Genomic DNA, 20206 nt, shown 5'->3' with positions numbered 1-20206 from the left:
ATTTTTATGTATATTTGATTCCCTTCTGGTACTACAGTTGTGTACACTTTTGTTCTGTAGCAGTTTGCCTGTTTTCAGGAGGTAGTCCCTAGTGAACAAGATAGTTTCATAAATGAATAAACTTGGAACATTTAGGACACCAAGCTCAGTAAAATGGTATTTACAGGACTCCACCTTTTTAAGGCCACAAATTATTCTTTTTTGCATTCTAAAAACCTTTACACTGTGAGTTGAGTATCCCCAGAAAATGATCCCATATCTGATTAGTGAGTGGAACTGTGCATAGTATGCCTGCAGTACCGTTGTTTTGCTTGTTGTAGCCTTTAAAATTCTTAGGCCATAGCACACAGATGATAGTTTTCTACACAAGTTATTTATATGTGTGTCCCACTTTAAGTCCTGCTGAACCCAAGGACCCAAGAATTTTGTGACACTTACATTTTCTAGGGGATCATTTTTTAATTGATATTTCCCACATGCTGAAATAAGACTTTTGTTCAAGAAAGGCTCACCAGATGACATGGGAAATTACTGCCCTATTTCCCCACTGACAGTTATTGCTAAGGTGATAGAAAGGATTTTTGCAAAACCGCTTGAAAACTTTATTATAGAAAACAATATTACAATTAAAAATCGATTTGGATTTTAAAACAGGAAAAAAACAATAAATGCTATCAATGAATTCACTTAAAAGATAAACTCTGCTTTAGACAGGGGTAAAAAGGTCACAGGCATTTTTTGTGATTTGACCAAAGCTTTTGACTCGGTCAGTTACTACTTCTATACAAGCTAGAGAGCTATGGGATCGTGGACAGGGCTTTGCAGTGGTTCAAATCTTATTTGTCTGAAGCAAAACAGAGTGTTATTCTAAATTCGAATTCAAATGGAAAAAAAATAATTGTTGGACTAGTAAAAGAGTTGTGCAGAGTTCCCACAGGGCTCAATTTTTGGGCCTACCTTTATCTGCTGTACATAAATGATTTAGCTTTAAACATTGATGTTCACTCCATTTTATTTGCAGATGACACCTCAGTTTTAATTGAAAATGACAATTTAGAACAAATTCATGATACTGTGGAAAATATAATGGAAAACCTAGAACTATGGTTAGATTAAACACAAATATAAATTAAAACTCAATGTCACAAAACACAATCAGTGCAGTTCAGTGCTAAAGCATTGTCAGCATCTCCCATAAAAATAGTACACAGCAATCAGGAAATGACTGAAGCGAGTTATGTAAAATTTCTAGGTCTAAATCTTGACAAAGATTTAAATTATAAGGCGTGTGTAGACTTCAAAGCAAACAAACTAAACAGTCTAGTTTATGCGATGAATGTCTTATCTAGTTCCTCATTTATGGACACCAGGAAGATAATCTACCATAGCTACTTTGAGACTATAATTCGATAGCTTGCAGTCATTTATTTAAGGAACTGAGGATATTCACACCAGCTTCGCAATACATATATTTTCTTATGAAATTTGTCATTAATAGTCCATCCCAGTTAAAAAATAACACCTAAGTGAATAGATACAACACTAGGAGAAAGGATAATTTGCACTATTCTGGATTAAATCTCACTTTGGCACAGAAAGGGGTGAATTATGCTGCCACAAAAATCTTTGGTCATTTGCCAAATAGTATTAAAAGTCTGACAGATAGCCAGCCAACATCTAAAAGCAAATTAAATGAATTTCTGAATGACAACTCCTTCCTTCTACTCAACAGATGAATTCTTAGATATGAAGCAGTAACTAAAAAAAAAAAAAAAAAAAAAAAAAAAAAAAAAAGTGTAAAGAAAACTTTGTTTAAGTGATATGTTCCACGTCATTACGAAATGTTGTATTCATGATCTATGGAACAAGAATTGATGTATGTATATATGTATGGAATAATTTTCTGGGGAAACTCTGCGCATGGCCCAAGATTAGTTGCACTTTGAAAAAGAATATATTCATCTATAAAAATCAAAACACGCTTGACAATTTTCATTTCACCCACAATTACAGTACTTGTCAAAGACGCAGTTTCAAACTTCCCTCTCATAATTTAAAGCTTTGTGCTCAGACACCATTGTACATGGGATTAATTATTTAGAATAAATTAAATCTGTTAAATATGGAGTCTGACCCACTAAAAATATTTTTATTTAATACACTAATGGAAAAATGTTATTTAATTGAAGAATTCAAGCAGGACAGTTTGACAATTTGAAAAGAAAAGAAACAAAAAAGATTATGTATTGTATAATAAACTGTTAATACATCTACATCTACATCTACATTTACATAAATACTCCGCAATCCACCATACGGTGCGTGGCGGAGGGTACCTCGTACCACAACTAGCATCTTCTCTCCCTGTTCCACTCCCAAACAGAACGAGGGAAAAATGACTGCCTATATGCCTCTGTACGAGCCCTAATCTCTCTTATCTTATCTTTGTGGTCTTTCCATGAAATGGAAGTCGGCGGCAGTAAAATTGTACTGCAGTCAGCCTCAAATGCTTGTTCTCTAAATTTCCTCAGTAGCGATTCACGAAAAGAACACCTCCTTTCCTCTAGAGACTCCCACCTGAGTTCCTGAAGCATTTCCATGACACTCGCATGATGATCAAACCTACCAGTAACAAATCAAGCAGCCCGCCTCTGAATTGCTTCCATGTTCTCCCTCAATCTGACCTGATAGGGATCCCAAACGCTCAAGCAGTACTCAAGAATAGGTCGCACCAGCATTCTATAAGTGGTCTCCTTTACAGATGAACCACACCTTCCCAAAATTCTACCAATGAACCGAAGATGACCATCCAACTTCCCCACAACTGCCATTACATGCTTGTCCCACTTCGTATCGCTCTTTAATGTTACACCCAAATATTTAATCGACGTGACTGTGTCAAGCACTACACTACTAATGGAGTATTCAAACATTACAGGATTCTTTTTCCTATTCATCTGCATTAATTTACATTTATCTATATTTAGAGTTAGCTGCCATTCTTTACACCAATCACACATCCTGTCCAAGTCATCTAGTATCCTCCTACAGTCACTCAATGACGACACCTTCCCGTACACCACAGCATCATCAGCAAACAGCCACACATTGCTATCCACCCTATCCAAAAGATCATTTATGTAGATAGAAAACAACAGTGGACCTACCACACTTCCCTGGGGCACTCCAGATGATACCCTCACCTCCGATGAACACTCACCATCGAGGACAACGTACTGGGTTCTATTACTTAAGAAGTCTTCGAGCCACTCACATACTTGAGAACCAATCCCATATGCTCGTACCTTAGTTAGGAGTCTGCAGTGGGGCACCGAGTCAAACGCTTTCCGGAAGTCAAGGAATATGGCATCCGTCTGATACCTTCATCCATGGTTTGCAAGATATCATGTGAAAAAAGGGCGAGTTGCATTTCACAGGAGCGATGCTTTCTAAAGCCGTGCTGATGCATGGACAGCAAGTACTCTCTGTAAAACCGAATTGGAATCCCATCAGGACCTGGCGATTTATTTATTTTCAAGCCAATTAGCTGCTTCACTACCCCAGGGATGTCTATCACTATGTCCTCCATACGGGAATCTGTACGAGATTCAAACAGCGGTATGTTTGTATGATCCTCCTGCATGAAAGATTCCTCAAATGTTAAATTTAAAATTTCAGCTTTCGTTTTGCTGTCTTCCGTTGCCAGGCCAGACTGATCCGTGTGTGACTGGATGGAAGCCTTTGACTCGCTTACCATTTTTACGTAAGACTAGAATTTCCTTGGGTTTTCAGCAAGATCTTTTGCTAAGGCATGACGGTGATAGTGGTTGAATGCTTCGCGCATCGCTTTTTTTACAGCAGCACGAATCTCTACTAACTTTTGCCTGTCCTCCTTCTCCCAATCTCTCTTGTACTGCGAGTGCAACTGCCTTTGCTTCCTAAGCATACTCAGAATTGTGCTGTTAAACCACGGTGGGGCTTTTCCGTCCATAACCCACTTTTTCGGCACATACTTGTCCAATGTGTAATTTACAATGTGTTTAAAATTTGCCCATAATTCTTCCACGTCCTTCGTACTGGAAGTAAATAAAGTCGATTCATTTACTAAGTGGGATGCTAACAACTGCTTATCTGCTCTTTCTAGTAAGAATACTCTCCTAGCCTTCTTGACCAACTTTTTAACTTTTGTAACCATAGTCATAACAACAACATCATGATCACTAATCCCTGTCTCAACACTGACACCGTCGATGAGGTTTGGTCTGTTCGTGGTTACCAGATCTAAAATATTTCCATTACACGTTGGCTGTCGATTTATCTGCTCAAGACAGTTTTCAGATAATGTGTTCAAAAGTAATTCACATGATGGCTTGTCTGTACCACCTGTAATGAATCCATAGACATCTCAGTCTATACTAGGTAGGTTGAAGTCGCCTCCAACTAATATAGCATGATCCGGGTACTTCTGCGATACAGAATGTAGACTCCCTTTGAATGATTCTAGAACTGTCACGGTGGAGCCTGGTGGTCGGTAATAACACCCCACAATTAACTTTATTTCCCCTAGCGCTGTTAAATATGTCCAGATAACTTCACAATCACACTCTACTTCGACCTCAGTAGACACAATATTTTTGTCAACTGCAATGAAGACACCACCTCCTACGGTGTCTAATCTGTCTTTCCGATACACGTTCCAACCCTCACTAAATATTTCAGAGCTTCCTATCTCAGGGTTCAGCCAGGTCTCAGTCCTGAGAATAATTTGTGCGCCACACGCCTCCTGGAGGGCAGTGAATTCAGGAACTTTATTCCGAACACTCTGAAAATTTACTGCTAATATCTTGATAGCTGAAGTGTCTTTACACTGAGCACGTACTGATTTCCCTGCCTGCACGTTGACTGGTGACCGTTCATCAGGACACCTCGCACTACTGCCTAGCCTATAACACCCCCGTGTGCACGCCACAAGTACTCTGCTACCTGAGTAGCCGCTTCCTTTGTGTAATGCACCTCTGACCTATCCAGGGGCATCCTACAATTCCCCACCCAATAGGGCCAGTCTAGAAATCTGCAGCCAAGACCGTCACAGAGTTGACAAAGCCTCTGGTTGAGACCCTCCACTTGGCTGCAAACCAAAGGACCCCGATCCACTCTGGGAACGATGCTGCAAATAGAGAGCTCTGCTTGCACTCTGCGTGCGAGGCCAGCGGTCTTCACCAAATCCGCCAGCCGCCTGTGCGAACTGAGGATCACCTCAGAATCCAAACGACAGGCATCATTGGTGCCGACGTGAGCAACTACGTGCAGACGACTGCACCCCGTATGCTCGATAGCCGCAGGCAAGGCCGCCTCCACATCTTAGATGAGGCCCCCTGGCAGACAAAGCGAGTGCACATTAATATAGTGTGTAAATTGTATTGCAAGCTGCAAAATGACTGTAAGTGTTATATATGTTCTTATTTAATTGTTCATGTGTAAAAATGCAGAAATATGTTAACTATTATAATCTTTTTTTCTTTTTTTTTTTTTTAAACAAAGGTACCTTAAAGTGTCTCCAGTACAAAAATCTTTGATTTGTAACTGTACGTTATGAGATGAATAAACTACATTCCACATTCTAATATTCTTTCGCTTTGACGCCAAAATGTAATGTGGCATCATAATACACTGTCATCTAGTGCTTGCAAGTGCTGTGACATAATATGAATTTAATAGCTTCTTGCAGATGTTGATTTCTTCAAGGTTCAATGTCAGATTTCAAGTTCTTTGGCACAGTTTTGAGAATATAATGTTCTCAATGTTAATTATTAGTTTTGTAGAAGTTTTACTTTTCTTGTGAGTGGTGACTGCTGATTATAACTTAATGTCACCTTTATGCTTGACCACAGATAAAGTTCAGACTTCATCTTTAGATTCATCAGAAAATGGTGGAAGTCAAGTATTTGGCATGGTGTGTTATTGTATAAATAAATATGATGCTTCTCCGGCCAGTGTGATTCTGATGTACATTACTGAAGACTGTAAGACACAGAAAAGTTTTGGGGCTGTCTTTATCCATAGGATTACTTCAAATGGTTGACAATGATGAAATACTATTGAGTAAGCACACAATGTATCAGGATATAGCTGTTGCAGCACATACTCTCCCACATGTGATTTGCAGTTACTACTATTCCAGTACAAGTTTATAGTTAATAACACATACTTATGGTATTTGAATGAAGATATGGCATTCACTCACTGAACACTGGGAGAATAAATAAATAAAGCAGTTTGATAAATTTAGTTTAAATGTTGTACAGAAAGATGCACACCAATCTGCCAATCCTTTCAGATTCCACAAAGAAATGAAAAATCTGATCAATAAATCTAAGTTGGAAGAATCACATATTTGTTTTGTGGAAGAGTTCCTGCCAGTAATTCAGAAACACTGATGATGATGTACTACTCACACAGATACAAGCTGCTTCTAAACATATCTACCAAACTCATACGATGTTTAAAATTTTATTCATGGCTGTTAATCAGTGGCTGTGAAGCACATTTTAAGAAGAGGTATAATTAGTCATCAGTCGCAAAAAAATAGGGTATAGGAATGAACATATTAAACATTGTGTTTCACTTTTTCACTAGGTAAAAGAGCAATGCAGTTTCTTCTGTAAATATTACCATCAGTATTTTTTCCCCTGAATTTTAATTATACTTCTGATTCTTTCTTTTACTTTCTACATTGTTTCTTCAAAATATTGGTTCAACAGAGGAGGAGAAAGGCCATTTACATACTTCTTAATCTGGGCACATCTCTCTTGGTCATCCAATCGTATTGTTTCCCCTTGGTTCTTGCTCGTACTGTATGTTACCCACATTTTCGTGTAAAGTATATTGATTTATTTTGAGGATTTCAAACATAGTACACCACTTTCCATTGTTGAACGCTCTTCCTACTTCAACAGATGCTGTGAAAATATCCTGATTTACACAATAAGCGTATAAGGGAAATTTAGAAACATAATAGATACTATCACAGATCTCTTATTTTCCATAGGGTATTTTCTAATCAACCTGTAAGCATGCATGGCTGAACAGCACCAATAATCCAGTGGAATACCAGGGGCCAACATATGAAAAAAACTTATACAGATGATAAGATCTCATATCTGAGAGCTAATACGAAATATTTAGTCTGAAAGAAAAAAAATTATTGGTCAAAGAACATTGTCTGTAAGCTGTGGAGTTTTAAAGAATACTGCCTGATATTTTAGTTCATTAATAAATGTTGGCATGAGATAGAAACAGAAAAATAATGGGTGTCACCCTTAGCATCACATCATTTTTTCAGGTAAGCCATCTGTACGGAAAGCAGGTGTGCAGTACATTATAGACACTGTGATAACAGAGCTGCAAGAAAATCCAGACAGACGGTGAGTGGCCAATATATATACTTATATAAAATCATGACATATGCTAACTACCAGTAATTCAAGTAAAGTGCTGTTACATTCCACATCTATTTAACATTGCACACTTTTATCAAGAGAGAGAGAGAGAGAGAGAGAGAGAGAGAGAGAGAGAGAGAGATGTAGAGAAAACAAAGCAGGGGATTATACTTTCAGTATAACTAATAATACTATCAATTCAGCCCAATCACCCACAGTAGCAGAAAATGCTTTTCCTACAGTAGTTCACTACTAGGTAGGTGTATATGCATACTTGCAAATATCTAAACATACACTTGCTTGACAGGGTGGCACTAAAAGAGAAGTGTGGCAACACAATTCAAAAGTATAACTATCATTTATTAACACTGACTATTTACAATAAATGCAATAAATGTACTTAACTTCCTGGTAGCTTGATGCGTGACACTTGAAATCCTATACCTGATACAATGGAATATAAATAACTTTGCTTTCTCTTGGTAGTTTATAATCACTATAACTGAAAGTACTTTGCTGACACTCACAGTTAATTGTTCATATTGCTCCATAGTGATTATTATGTTGGAAATGTAGTCACTGTAGAACCTTGGCACTCTCTGTGAGAGAAATAGAACATTAGCACAAATAGCTTCTGAAAGGAACTGTCAGAACTGTGCTCCATAGCTTAACTGCAGAAACTGTCAGAACTGTGCCAGAACTGTCAGAACTGAGTGAGCGTCGGAAACACACCATCTCTTGTGCCTGTTGATGAAAGGATCTCCTCCCACACCCATACTTGCCAGAAGTGAGATAGCCAGTGATTGTCAGTGGCCTGTGTGGCTGCTGGCAACACTATGAGTGGATGCGTATGACACACTGATGGACATTTTGTGGAAGCAGAATATAGTCCCGGTTGGTGAGCAACATCTAGAGGCTTCTGATCAGAACTGAGGAGACCCCTGAAAGTGATATACCTGTAGGTGGTACCCTCTTGTGGTACTTCTATATATCTCTTGAGCTATGTACGCAGCAGACTGCAAAAAATATTTATATTATAAGCTGCTATTCATACAGATACTAGATTAGTTATAATCAGATTAGATTAGATTTACTTTCATTCCAATTGATCCATAGTAAGGAGGTCCTCCAGGATGTAGAACACAGCAGAAAAACAATAATACATGACAAATATTTACAACTGAAACAAATAAGCTAATGTACCTTCCACAGTTCCCAAGTGGAATGATCATCATTTTTTTGAATGAACACTATGCGAAAGTATCATTTTACGAACACTCATTTACTAAGAACACATGTAATTAATTCCCAGTTGGATGATGACTGATAGGTTAATACATGTCTCTTTCCTAATAACACCCTTTGTGTCCTGCCAGAGATATAAAATTTGAACCATTTTGCAGCAATTCCTGTTACACCACAATATTCTAATTTACTTAAAAGGAAATTGTGATTTACACAGTCAAATATCTTTGACAGATCACAAAATATATCAGTTGCCTGCAATTTTTTGTCTAATGAATTAAGTACATTTTCACTGTAACTGTAGATAGCCTTCTCAATATCAGAACCCTTTAGAAATCCGAACAGTGATTTTCACGGTATGCTATTTGTGATAAGATGGTTATATAGCCAACTGTACATTACTTTTTCTAAAATTTTTGAGAATGCCGGCAAAAGTGAAATTGGACAGAAATTTGATGCTATTTCTTTATCTCCCTTCTTAAACAGTGGCTTACCTTCAGCATATTTCAACCATTCAGGAAATATTCCACTGATAAACGACTGGTTACACAGATAGCTTAAAATGTTACTTAGCTCAGAATCACATTCTTTAATTAACTTTGTTGATATTTCATCATACCCATTAGATGTTTTATGATGGACATTACTTCTGCTGGGGTACTGAGGGTCAAATTCATGTTGTGGAAGTTACTTGAAATGTCTGGTCTGAGGTATTCCATAGTAGAATTTACAGAACCTGACAATGACAACCCCATCTTTTCAGTAACATTTATAAAATGTTTGTTAAAAAGTTCTGCAACAATATACACATCTGTCACCAATGTATCATTTACTCTTAATGCTGTTTGTTCCTCTTCATGTCTGGTTCTACCAGTCTCCTCCTTGTCTATATTTTGTTATCTGATATGACTATCTTTTCCTTGTAATATATTTGCTTTGATGTCCGTATTACAGACTTTAATATTTTGCAGTATTTCTTGTTATATGCTGTGCATCAACATCAAAACTGTTTTGGATTAACAGAAACAGTTTTCTTTTTGTTTTACAAGACACCTCTATTCCTTGAGTAATCCATGGCTTCTTTGTAGACTTTGCTCTAATGTTGGTTACTTTTGGGGGAAAACAGTGTTCAAATAAGGTAAGCTCTTTATTAGCAAAAGTGTAATACTTTTCATTCATGTCAAGAGCACTATAAACATCACTCCAGTGAATGTCTCTGAGGAGTGTCCTAATACAGTCAATTTTTGGCTTATTGATTACCCTCTTGAGCTCAGATTTAACAGATTTTATTTCCTATTCAGTATTAACATTTAACAGAAGGAACTGCATGTCATGGTCTGAGAGGCCATTGACTATTGGTTTTGTAATATAATTTTGTTCACTGGACTGTTCTATAGAGATATTATCAATGGCTGTTTGAGAGTAATTGCCTATCCTAGTGGGGAACTTTACAATGGGAATTAAGTTGAGTGGTAGTGTTACTAACACAAATAAGTTCTTATTGAGAGAGTCTTTAAGGAAATCTGCATTGAAGTCACCAGCAATAATTATTTCTTTGTTTTTGGTTGTTAAATGAGCCAGTACAGCTTCAAGGTGGTTTATGAACAGATTAAAGTTACCTGCAGGTGCGCGATATACACTTAATATTACGAAGGATTTTTTGTGAAATTCTACTCCTGTTGCACATACTTCCATGTTCTGTTCCAGGGAAAATTTATGAATGTCTGTGTTCTTAAATTTATGACAGCTTTTGATGAATGTGGCAACTCCTCCTTTCTCCATTGACTGAGTTAAAATTGGATAGAGTTGAAATTTCTGGTGATTGTTGAAAATTCTTACCAACAGCTGTTTATGCTGATGTAATAAGCTAGAATTATGTTTTTTGGTTTCTTTCTCAAACTGGAGGTTTGTCCCAATCCTAACCTCTCTTTAAGACTTGGTTTCTTTCTGTCCTCCCTACCCTAAAAAAGGGTCTTTCCTGAACCCTACAACCACTGATACTTTATCACTCATTACAGTGCCTCCCCCCTTTAACTTTCCTGCTATTTTCCCAGCCAGTTTACCCTTACCTTTCCTTTTAATGTGAAGGCCATGCCTAGTATAATCCCACCTACTGAGAGAATCAACAGGAACCACACCAGTTTGTAACCCTGCAGCCAACATAAGCAGCCGTTCCAACTCCAAATTAACTCTCTTGACAAAAGAGTTCAAATGAGGTCGGTCATGGTGCCCAAGAACAGATAAACTCAACACTAGTATGCTTTGATGCTGATGCAATCTTTTCCAGATCACACACTGTACTGTACCCATGATCTCTGTCAACACTATTACCTCGCCCATCCAGTACAACCATATCCTTGCATAATAATAATAATAATAATAATAAAGATTTTATTGTCTTTAGGCCATTACAGCAATTGACAACGTCAAATGAAGTTACAATTTATAATACAGTGTGATAAGGCATTGACTACTGAAATATTTTAGCTTATATTACAATAAATGTACAGTGGGTCATCTGTTGGATTACTGCATTTTACAGTTGAAGAATTCATTGATATCATAGAACGGGTGGGCAATAAACCATTCATGCAGTCTTTCTTTGAATGTATGTTCAGGAAGATCCTGTATGGCATGTGGCAGCTTATTAAATAGCTTGTGTCCTGTGACTTCATAGCTATTTATTGATTTTGATAGTCTGTGGTAAGGTGTGTATATGTGTTTGATGCTTCTTGTGTTGTAACAATGTACATTTTCTCTACGTTTCACATCTTGTAGGTTCTTCTTCGTAAAGATTAAGACATTGTATATATAGAGGTTTATTACAGTCATAATTTTTTGTTTGGTAAATAAGGGTTTGCAGTGAGCCTTATGTGAAGAATTTGTAATTATCCTAATGGCTTTCTTCTGGAATAATAGGATGTCATGTATATGACTACAGTTACCCCACAAGATAATGCCATACGATATTATACTCTGGAAAAATGCAAAATAAGATGATCTGATGTATGTTTCAGGTACACAACTTCTGAGTTGTCTTAATAAATAAATTACTCTAGATAGTTTACTACTAATATAGTTTACATGTTGGCCCCAGGATAACTTTTCGTCTAAATAAAATCCCAGGAATTTAACAGAACTAGGGTCATCAGATAGTGGCTTGTCTCTTAGAGTGAAGATTGTCTGCTGAGTTTTATTTTCATTTAGCAGGAAACCATTTGCTCTGAACCAATATGCTGCATGAGTGAGTGTATTTTCAGCACAGGTTTTAAGATCATTAAGATTGTTACTGCTATGGAGAAAAGTCGTATCATCTGCACACAATACAGTGGTGGATCTAATAAACGAGGGGAGGTCATTGATCATTATCAGAAACAAGAAGGGCCCCAGTACAGATCCCTGAGGCACACCTACTTTAACATTTTCTATGTTTGACATTTCCTTACCAACACAAACTACCTGTTTACAGTTGTTGAGATAACCTTTTAATAGTCTGAGACTGTTTTCTTTGATGCCGTAGAATTCTAGTTTCTCTAGTAGTGGCATGTGCTCAACACAGTCGAAGGCCTTGCTTAGGTCACAGAATGAGACCTGAGCAAAGCCTTTGTTCTCAAAAACTTTGAGGATGTAACTGACTACCGTGTCGATTGCATCAATGGTCGACAGATTCTTCCTAAACCCGTATTGTGTAGCATTAATTATTCCTAGGTTCTCAAAGTGAGATGATAATCGTTGGTACATGATGCATTCTATTACCTTTGAGAATGCGGTTACTATTGAAATAGGCCTGTAGCTAGATGGAGAGTCTTTATCTCCCTTTTTGAATACTGGAACAAATACTAACAAAGAGATAGAGGGGCTGGCCAGTACTTACCTCAGCTTAGTACAGCCGATTGATACACTTAAAACAGAACCGAAAATTTACATTCCTAGCTTTCGGAACAAATGTTCCTTCATCAGGGAGGAGAGAGGGGAAAGAAAGGGAAGAAGGGAAAGGAGATTCAGTTACTCACAACCCAGGCTATGAAGCAACAGGGAAAGGAAAATAGGTAGGGTAGCAAGGATGGAGGCATGGTTGTCAGAGGGAAGCCAAAGATATTCTACTGTAAGTACTGTGCCAGCTTCAAACCAAAGAGGATGCATACAGAAGTAAAGAGGTATATAGTATAAAGATAAACACAACTATGTAGGATGAAAAGATGCGTGAATGGCTAAAGAGGAAAGGGAAAGAGGAGAAGACTGAAGAGTAAATGGGAGTGAGGTTGTTTAACGTAGGTTCAGTCCAGGGGGATGGCGGGATGAAAGGATGTGTTGGAGTGCAAGTTCCCATCTCCGCAGCTCAGAGGGACTGGTGTTGGGTGGGAGAAGCCAAATGGCACAAACGGTGTAGCAGGTTCCTAGGTCCCTAGAATTATGCTGGAGGGCATGCTCCGCTACTGGGTATTGGGCATCTCCTAGGCGGACAGTTCGTCTGTGTCCGTTCATACGCTCAGCCAGTTTAGTTGTTGTCATGCCGATGTAAAAGGCTGTGCAGTGCAGGCATGTCAGTTGATAAATGACATGTGTAGTTTCACACGTGGCCCTGCCTTGAATTGTGTATGTTTTACCAGTAGCGGGGCTGGAGTAGGTGGTTGTGGGGGGATGCATGGGGCAGGTTTTGCAGCGGGGTCGGTTACAGGGGTAGGAACCGCTGGGTAGAGAAGGTAGTCTGGGAATATTGTAGGGTTTAACAAGGATGTTACGGAGGTTAGGGGGGCGACGAAAGGCAACTCTGGGTGGTGTGGGGAGAATTTTGTCAAGGGATGATCTCATTTAAGGGGTTGACTTGAGAAAGTCATATCCCTGGCGGAGTAATTTGTTGATGTTTTCGAGGCCAGGATAATATTAGGTGACAAGGGGGATGCTTCTTTGTGGTCTGGGGGCAGGAACATTGTTGTTGGACGGGGAGGAATGTATTGCTCGGGAGATCTGTTTGTGGACAAGGTCTGCAGGATAGTTGCGGGAGAGGAAAGCAGTGGTCAGGTTATTGGTGTAATTGTTGAGGGATTCATCACTGGAGCAGATGCGTTTGCCACGAATACCTAGGCTGTAGGGAAGGGAGCGTTTGATGTGGAATGGATGGCAGCTATCAAAGTGAAGGTACTGTTGTTTGTTTGTGGGTTTGATATGGACAGAGGTGTGGATGTGAGCTTCAACAAGATGAAGGTCAACATCCAGGAAGGTGGCTTGGGTTTTGGAGAAGGACCAGGTGAAATTCAGATTCGAAAAGGAGTTGAGGTTATGGAGGAAATTAAGGAGTGTTTCTTCACCATGAGTCCAGACCACAAAGATGTCATCTATAAACCTATACCAGGCCAGGGGAAGCAGCTGTTGGGTCTTCAGGAAAGCCTCCTCCATGCGGCCCATGAAGAGGTTGGCATAGGACGGAGCCATCCTGGTTCCCATGGCCGTTCCCCTGATTTGTTTGTAGGTCTGGCCTTCAAAAGTGAAGCAGTTGTGGGTGAGGATGAAGTTGGTAAGTGTGATGAGGAACGAGGTTTTTGGAAGATCTTCGGGTGGGCGTTGGGAGAGGTAGTGCTCAAGGGCAGAGAGACCATGGGTATGTGGGATGTTTGTGTAAAGGGATGTAGCATCTATGGTGACAAGAAAGGTTTCAGGTGGGAGAGGAGTGGGAATGGATTTGAGGCGTTCTAGGAAGTGGTTTGTGTCTTTGATGTAGGATGGGAGTCTGCGGGTGATAGGTTGGAGGTGCTGGTCTACCAGAGCTGAGATACGTTCGGTTGGGGCTTTGAAGCCTGCTACAATGGGACGGCCAGGATGGTTCTCTTTGTGGATTTTGGGTAATAGGTAGAAGGTAGGGGTACGTGGCTCAGGTGGAATGAGTAAGTCTATGGAAGCCGTTGTGAGGCCTTGTGAGGGACCTTGGATTTTTAGGATTTTTTGCAGCTCAGTCTGGATGGAGGGAATGGGATCCTGGGTAACAGCTTTGTAGGTTGAGGTGTCGGAGAGTTGATGCAGTCCTTCTGCCACATACTCCACACGGTCAAGTACGACAGTTGTGGAGCCTTTATCCGCCGGGAGGATGACAATAGAGCGGTCTATTTTCAGCTCCTTAATGGCACGGGATTCAGTTGGGGTGATGTTGGGGGTTGTCGGGATGTTCTTCAAGAAGGACTGGGAGGCAACACTGGATGTGAGGAATTCCTGAAATGTCTGCAAGGGATGGTTTTGGGGGAGGGGAGGAGGATCCCTTTGGGAAGGCAGTCAGAACTGTTCTAGACAGGGTTCAATACTGGGTCTAGTATTTGGGGGCTGTGTTTGGGTAGTGAAGTGATATTTCCAGTTGAGGTTCCAGGTGAATGAGAGGAGATCTTTAACCGGGGCAGTGTGGTTGAATTTAGGTGTGGGGCTAAAGGTTAAGTCTTTTGATAGAACAGATGTCTCTGGAGGAGAGAGGGATCTGGATGAGAGGTTTAGGACTGAATTGGGACTAGTGATATGTGGCATTTGACTGTTGTTATAGTTGAGATTTGGTCTGTGTGGGGTGTGTGCTGGGATGGGGAGATTGAGTAGGGTGGCTAGGCTAGGTTTGTTGGCTATGAGGGGGGTTTGTTGAGGGTTCTGTTGTGGTTGGTGTTTGTGAGGGATAGGGAGAGGGACCCCACTTCTTAGGTGTTGCACTAGCACTGTGGATAGTTTTTTCAGGTGGTGTGTGGCATGGAACTCAAGTTTGTAGCTGGCTTCTAGGATGATGTTTCTGAGTGTGTTCTCCAAGCAAGGGTTTGAGAGGTGAAGGACTTTGAAGAGAGATAGGAGCTGTTGGGAGTGGTGGTTACATGAAGTAGTGTAGAGATTCAGGACAAGTTGGGTAAGGGCTAAGGATTGAAGGTTCTGGAAGTCCAGGAGAGACTGGTGGAAGGAGGAATTGCACCCGGAGATGGGAACTTTTAAGGTAAGCCCTTTAGGGATAATTCCAAAGGTTAAGCAGGACCGGAGGAAAAGTATGTGGAATTGCAGTTTGGCTACGGTGAATGCATGTTTCCGGAATGAATGTAAATAATGTGGTATAGGATTAGGGTACATAGTGGGTAACTGGTGGGTAGGGAAATTAAATAACTAAAGTTGAAATAGTAATCATAAGAAGGAATAAAACGGGGAGGGAAGGACGAGAAAGAAAGAAATTGTCTTGGTAATGTTCAATACCAAAGGAACACCACTAAATAAGAAAAAATACGGAAAAAGTTGACCAGACCAAGCAAGTATGTCCAGATCAGGGGAAAAGAACACATGTTGCTCAAAAACAGAGATAGCGAGTGGCGAAAAAAGGATCGCGCGTGCCGCAAAAGCGATCGCGCGTGCCGCAAAAGCGATCGCGCGTGCCGCAATCTGAATTTCACCTGGTCCTTCTCCAAAACCCAAGCCACCTTCCTGGATGTTGACCTTCATCTTGTTGAAGCTCACATCCACACCTCTGTCCATATCAAACCCACAAACAAACAACAGTACCTTCACTTTGATAGCTGCCGTCCATTCCACATCAAACGCTCCCTTCCCTACAGCCTAGGTATTCGTGGCAAACGCATCTGCTCCAGTGATGAATCCCTCAACAATTACACCAATAACCTGACCAGTGCTTTCCTCTCCCGCAACTATCCTGCAGACCTTGTCCACAAACAGATCTCCCGAGCAATACATTCCTCCCCATCCAACAACAATGTTCCTACCCCCAGGCCACACAGAAGCATCCCCCTTGTCACCCAATATTATCCTGGCCTCGAAAACATCAACAAATTACTCCGCCAGGGATATGACTTCCTCAAGTCAACCCCTGAAATGAGATCATCCCTTGACAAAATTCTCCCCACACCGCCCAGAGTTGCCTTTCGTCGCCCCCCTAACCTCCATAACATCCTTGTTAAACCCTACAATATTCCCAGACTACCTTCTCTACCCAGCGGTTCCTACCCCTGTAACCGATCCCGCTGCAAAACCTGCCCCATGCATCCCCCCACAACCACCTACTCCAGCCCCGCTACTGGTAAAACATACACAATTCAAAGCAGGGTCTTTCTTATTTAGTGGTCTTCCTTTGGTATTGAACATTACCAAGACAATTTCTTTCTTACTCGTCCTTCCCTCCCCGTTTTATTCCTTCTTATGATTACTATTTCAACTTTAGTTATTTAATTTCCCTACCCACCAGTTACCCACTATGTACCCTAATCCTATACCACATTATTTACATTCATTCTGGAAACATGTATTCACCGTAGCCAAACTGCAATTCCACATACTTTTCCTCCGGTCCTGCTTAACCTTTGGAATTATCCCTAAAGGGCTTACCTTAAAAGTTCCCATCTCCGGGTGCAATTCCTCCTTCCACCAGTCTCTCCTGGACTTCCAGAACCTTCAATCCTTAGCCCTTACCCAACTTGTCCTGAATCTCTACACTACTTCATGTAACCACCACTCCCAACAGCTCCTATCTCTCTTCAAAGTCCTTCACCTCTCAAACCCTTGCTTGGAGAACACACTCAGGAACATCATCCTAGAAGCCAGCTGCAAACTTGAGTTCCATGCCACACACCACCTGAAAAAACTATCCACAGTGCTAGTGCAACACCTAAGAAGTGGGGTCCCTCTCCCTATCCCTCACAAACACCAACCACAACAGAACCCTCAACAAACCCCCCTCATAGCCAACAAACCTAGCCTAGCCACCCTACTCAATCTCCCCATCCCAGCACATACCCCACACAGACCAAATCTCAACTATAACCACAGTCAAATGCCACATATCACTAGTCCCAATTCAGTCCTAAACCTCTCATCCAGATCCCTCTCTCCTCCAGAGACATCTGTTCTATCAAAAGACTTAACCTTTAGCCCCACACCTAAATTCAACCACACTGCCCTGGTTAAAGATCTCCTCTCATTCACCTGGAACCTCAACTGGAAATATCACTTTACTACCCAAACACAGCCCCCAAATACTAGACCCAGTGTTGAACCCTGTCTAGAACAGTTCCGACTGCCTTCCCAAAGGGATCCTCCTCCCCTCCCCCAAAACCATCCCTTGCAGACATTTCAGGAATTCCTCACATCCAGTGTTGCCTCCCAGTCCTTCTTGAAGAACATCCCGACAACCCCCAACATCACCCCAGCTGAATCCCGTGCCATTAAGGAGCTGAAAATAGACCGCTCTATTGTCATCCTCCCGGCGGATAAAGGCTCCACAACTGTCGTACTTGACCGTGTGGAGTATGTGGCAGAAGGACTGCGTCAACTCTCCGACACCTCAACCTACAAAGCTGTTACCCAGGATCCCATTCCCTCCATCCAGACTGAGCTGCAAAAAATCCTAAAAATCCAAGGTCCCTCACAAGGCCTCACAACGGCTTCCATAGGCTTACTCATTCCACCTGAGCCACGTACCCCTACCTTCTACCTATTACCCAAAATCCACAAAGAGAACCATCCTGGCCGTCCCATTGTAGCAGGCTTCAAAGCCCCAACCGAACGTATCTCAGCTCTGGTAGACCAGCACCTCCAACCTATCACCCGCAGACTCCCATCCTACATCAAAGACACAAACCACTTCCTAGAACGCCTCAAATCCATTCCCACTCCTCTCCCACCTGAAACCTTTCTTGTCACCATAGATGCTACATCCCTTTACACAAACATCCCACATACCCATGGTCTCTCTGCCCTTGAGCACTACCTCTCCCAACGCCCACCCGAAGATCTTCCAAAAACCTCGTTCCTCATCACACTTACCAACTTCATCCTCACCCACAACTGCTTCACTTTTGAAGGCCAGACCTACAAACAAATCAGGGGAACGGCCATGGGAACCAGGATGGCTCCGTCCTATGCCAACCTCTTCATGGGCCGCATGGAGGAGGCTTTCCTGAAGACCCAACAGCTGCTTCCCCTGGCCTGGTATAGGTTTATAGATGACATCTTTGTGGTCTGGACTCATGGTGAAGAAACACTCCTTAATTTCCTCCATAACCTCAACTCCTTTTCGAATCTGAATTTCACCTGGTCCTTCTCCAAAACCCAAGCCACCTTCCTGGATGTTGACCTTCATCTTGTTGAAGCTCACATCCACACCTCTGTCCATATCAAACCCACAAACAAACAACAGTACCTTCACTTTGATAGCTGCCATCCATTCCACATCAAACGCTCCCTTCCCTACAGCCTAGGTATTCGTGGCAAACGCATCTGCTCCAGTGATGAATCCCTCAACAATTACACCAATAACCTGACCACTGCTTTCCTCTCCCGCAACTATCCTGCAGACCTTGTCCACAAACAGATCTCCCGAGCAATACATTCCTCCCCGTCCAACAACAATGTTCCTGCCCCCAGACCACAAAGAAGCATCCCCCTTGTCACCCAATATTATCCTGGCCTCGAAAACATCAACAAATTACTCCGCCAGGGATATGACTTTCTCAAGTCAACCCCTTAAATGAGATCATCCCTTGACAAAATTCTCCCCACACCACCCAGAGTTGCCTTTCGTCGCCCCCCTAACCTCCGTAACATCCTTGTTAAACCCTACAATATTCCCAGACTACCTTCTCTACCCAGCGGTTCCTACCCCTGTAACCGACCCCGCTGCAAAACCTGCCCCCCACAACCACCTACTCCAGCCCCGCTACTGGTAAAACATACACAATTCAAGGCAGGGCCACGTGTGAAACTACACATGTCATTTATCAACTGACATGCCTGCACTGCACAGCCTTTTACATCGGCATGACAACAACTAAACTGGCTGAGCGTATGAACGGACACAGACGAACTGTCCGCCTAGGAGATGCCCAATACCCAGTAGCGGAGCATGCCCTCCAGCATAATTCTAGGGACCTAGGAACCTGCTACACCGTATGTGCCATTTGGCTTCTCCCACCCAACACCAGTCCCTCTGCACTGCGGAGATGGGAACTTGCACTCCAACACATCCTTTCATCCCGCCATCCCCCTGGACTGAACCTACGTTAAACAACCTCACTCTCATTTACTCTTCAGTCTTCTCCTCTTTCCCTTTCCTCTTTAGCCATTCACGCATCTTTTCATCCTACATAGTTGTGTTTATCTTTATACTATATACCTCTTTACTTCTGTATGCATCCTCTTTGGTTTGAAGCTGGCACAGTACTTACAGTAGAATATCTTTGGCTTCCCTCTGACAACCATGCCTCCATCCTTGCTACCCTACCTATTTTCCTTTCCCTGTTGCTTCATAGCCTGGGTTGTGAGTAACTGAATCTCCTTTCCCTTCTTCCCTTTCTTTCCCCTCTCTCCTCCCTGATGAAGGAACATTTGTTCCGAAAGCTAGGAATGTAAATTTTCGGTTCTGTTTTATGTGTATCTATCGGCTGTACTGAGCTGAGGTAAGTACTGGCCAGCCCCTCTATCTCTTTGTTAGTATTTGTTTCACATCTTTACATGAGATTTTTGTATACTGGGACGATACTAGACAGTTTTAACTCATCAGGAAAATA

General features: G+C 41.4%; 1 protein-coding gene across 5 annotated transcripts in view; it reads left to right on the top strand.

Annotated features, from left to right (window-relative positions):
- LOC126095120 (lysosomal alpha-mannosidase-like) overlaps positions 1–20206 on the top strand; it is a 292752-nt gene that overhangs the window by 84784 nt on the left and 187762 nt on the right. For 3 of the 5 annotated variants that reach the window (XM_049909838.1, XM_049909848.1, XM_049909831.1), the window contains exon 3: positions 7343–7424. The exons of the other annotated variants lie outside the window; for them this stretch is intronic. In XM_049909838.1, the coding sequence (XP_049765795.1) occupies positions 7343–7424 (82 nt within the window). The remainder of the gene's footprint in view (positions 1–7342; positions 7425–20206) is intronic. 5 annotated transcript variants of the gene reach the window in all.

Source organism: Schistocerca cancellata, chromosome 1 (assembly GCF_023864275.1).
Source record: "Schistocerca cancellata isolate TAMUIC-IGC-003103 chromosome 1, iqSchCanc2.1, whole genome shotgun sequence".
Classification (NCBI taxonomy): domain Eukaryota; kingdom Metazoa; phylum Arthropoda; class Insecta; order Orthoptera; family Acrididae; genus Schistocerca; species Schistocerca cancellata.
This window is presented reverse-complemented; position numbering and strand designations above follow the sequence as displayed.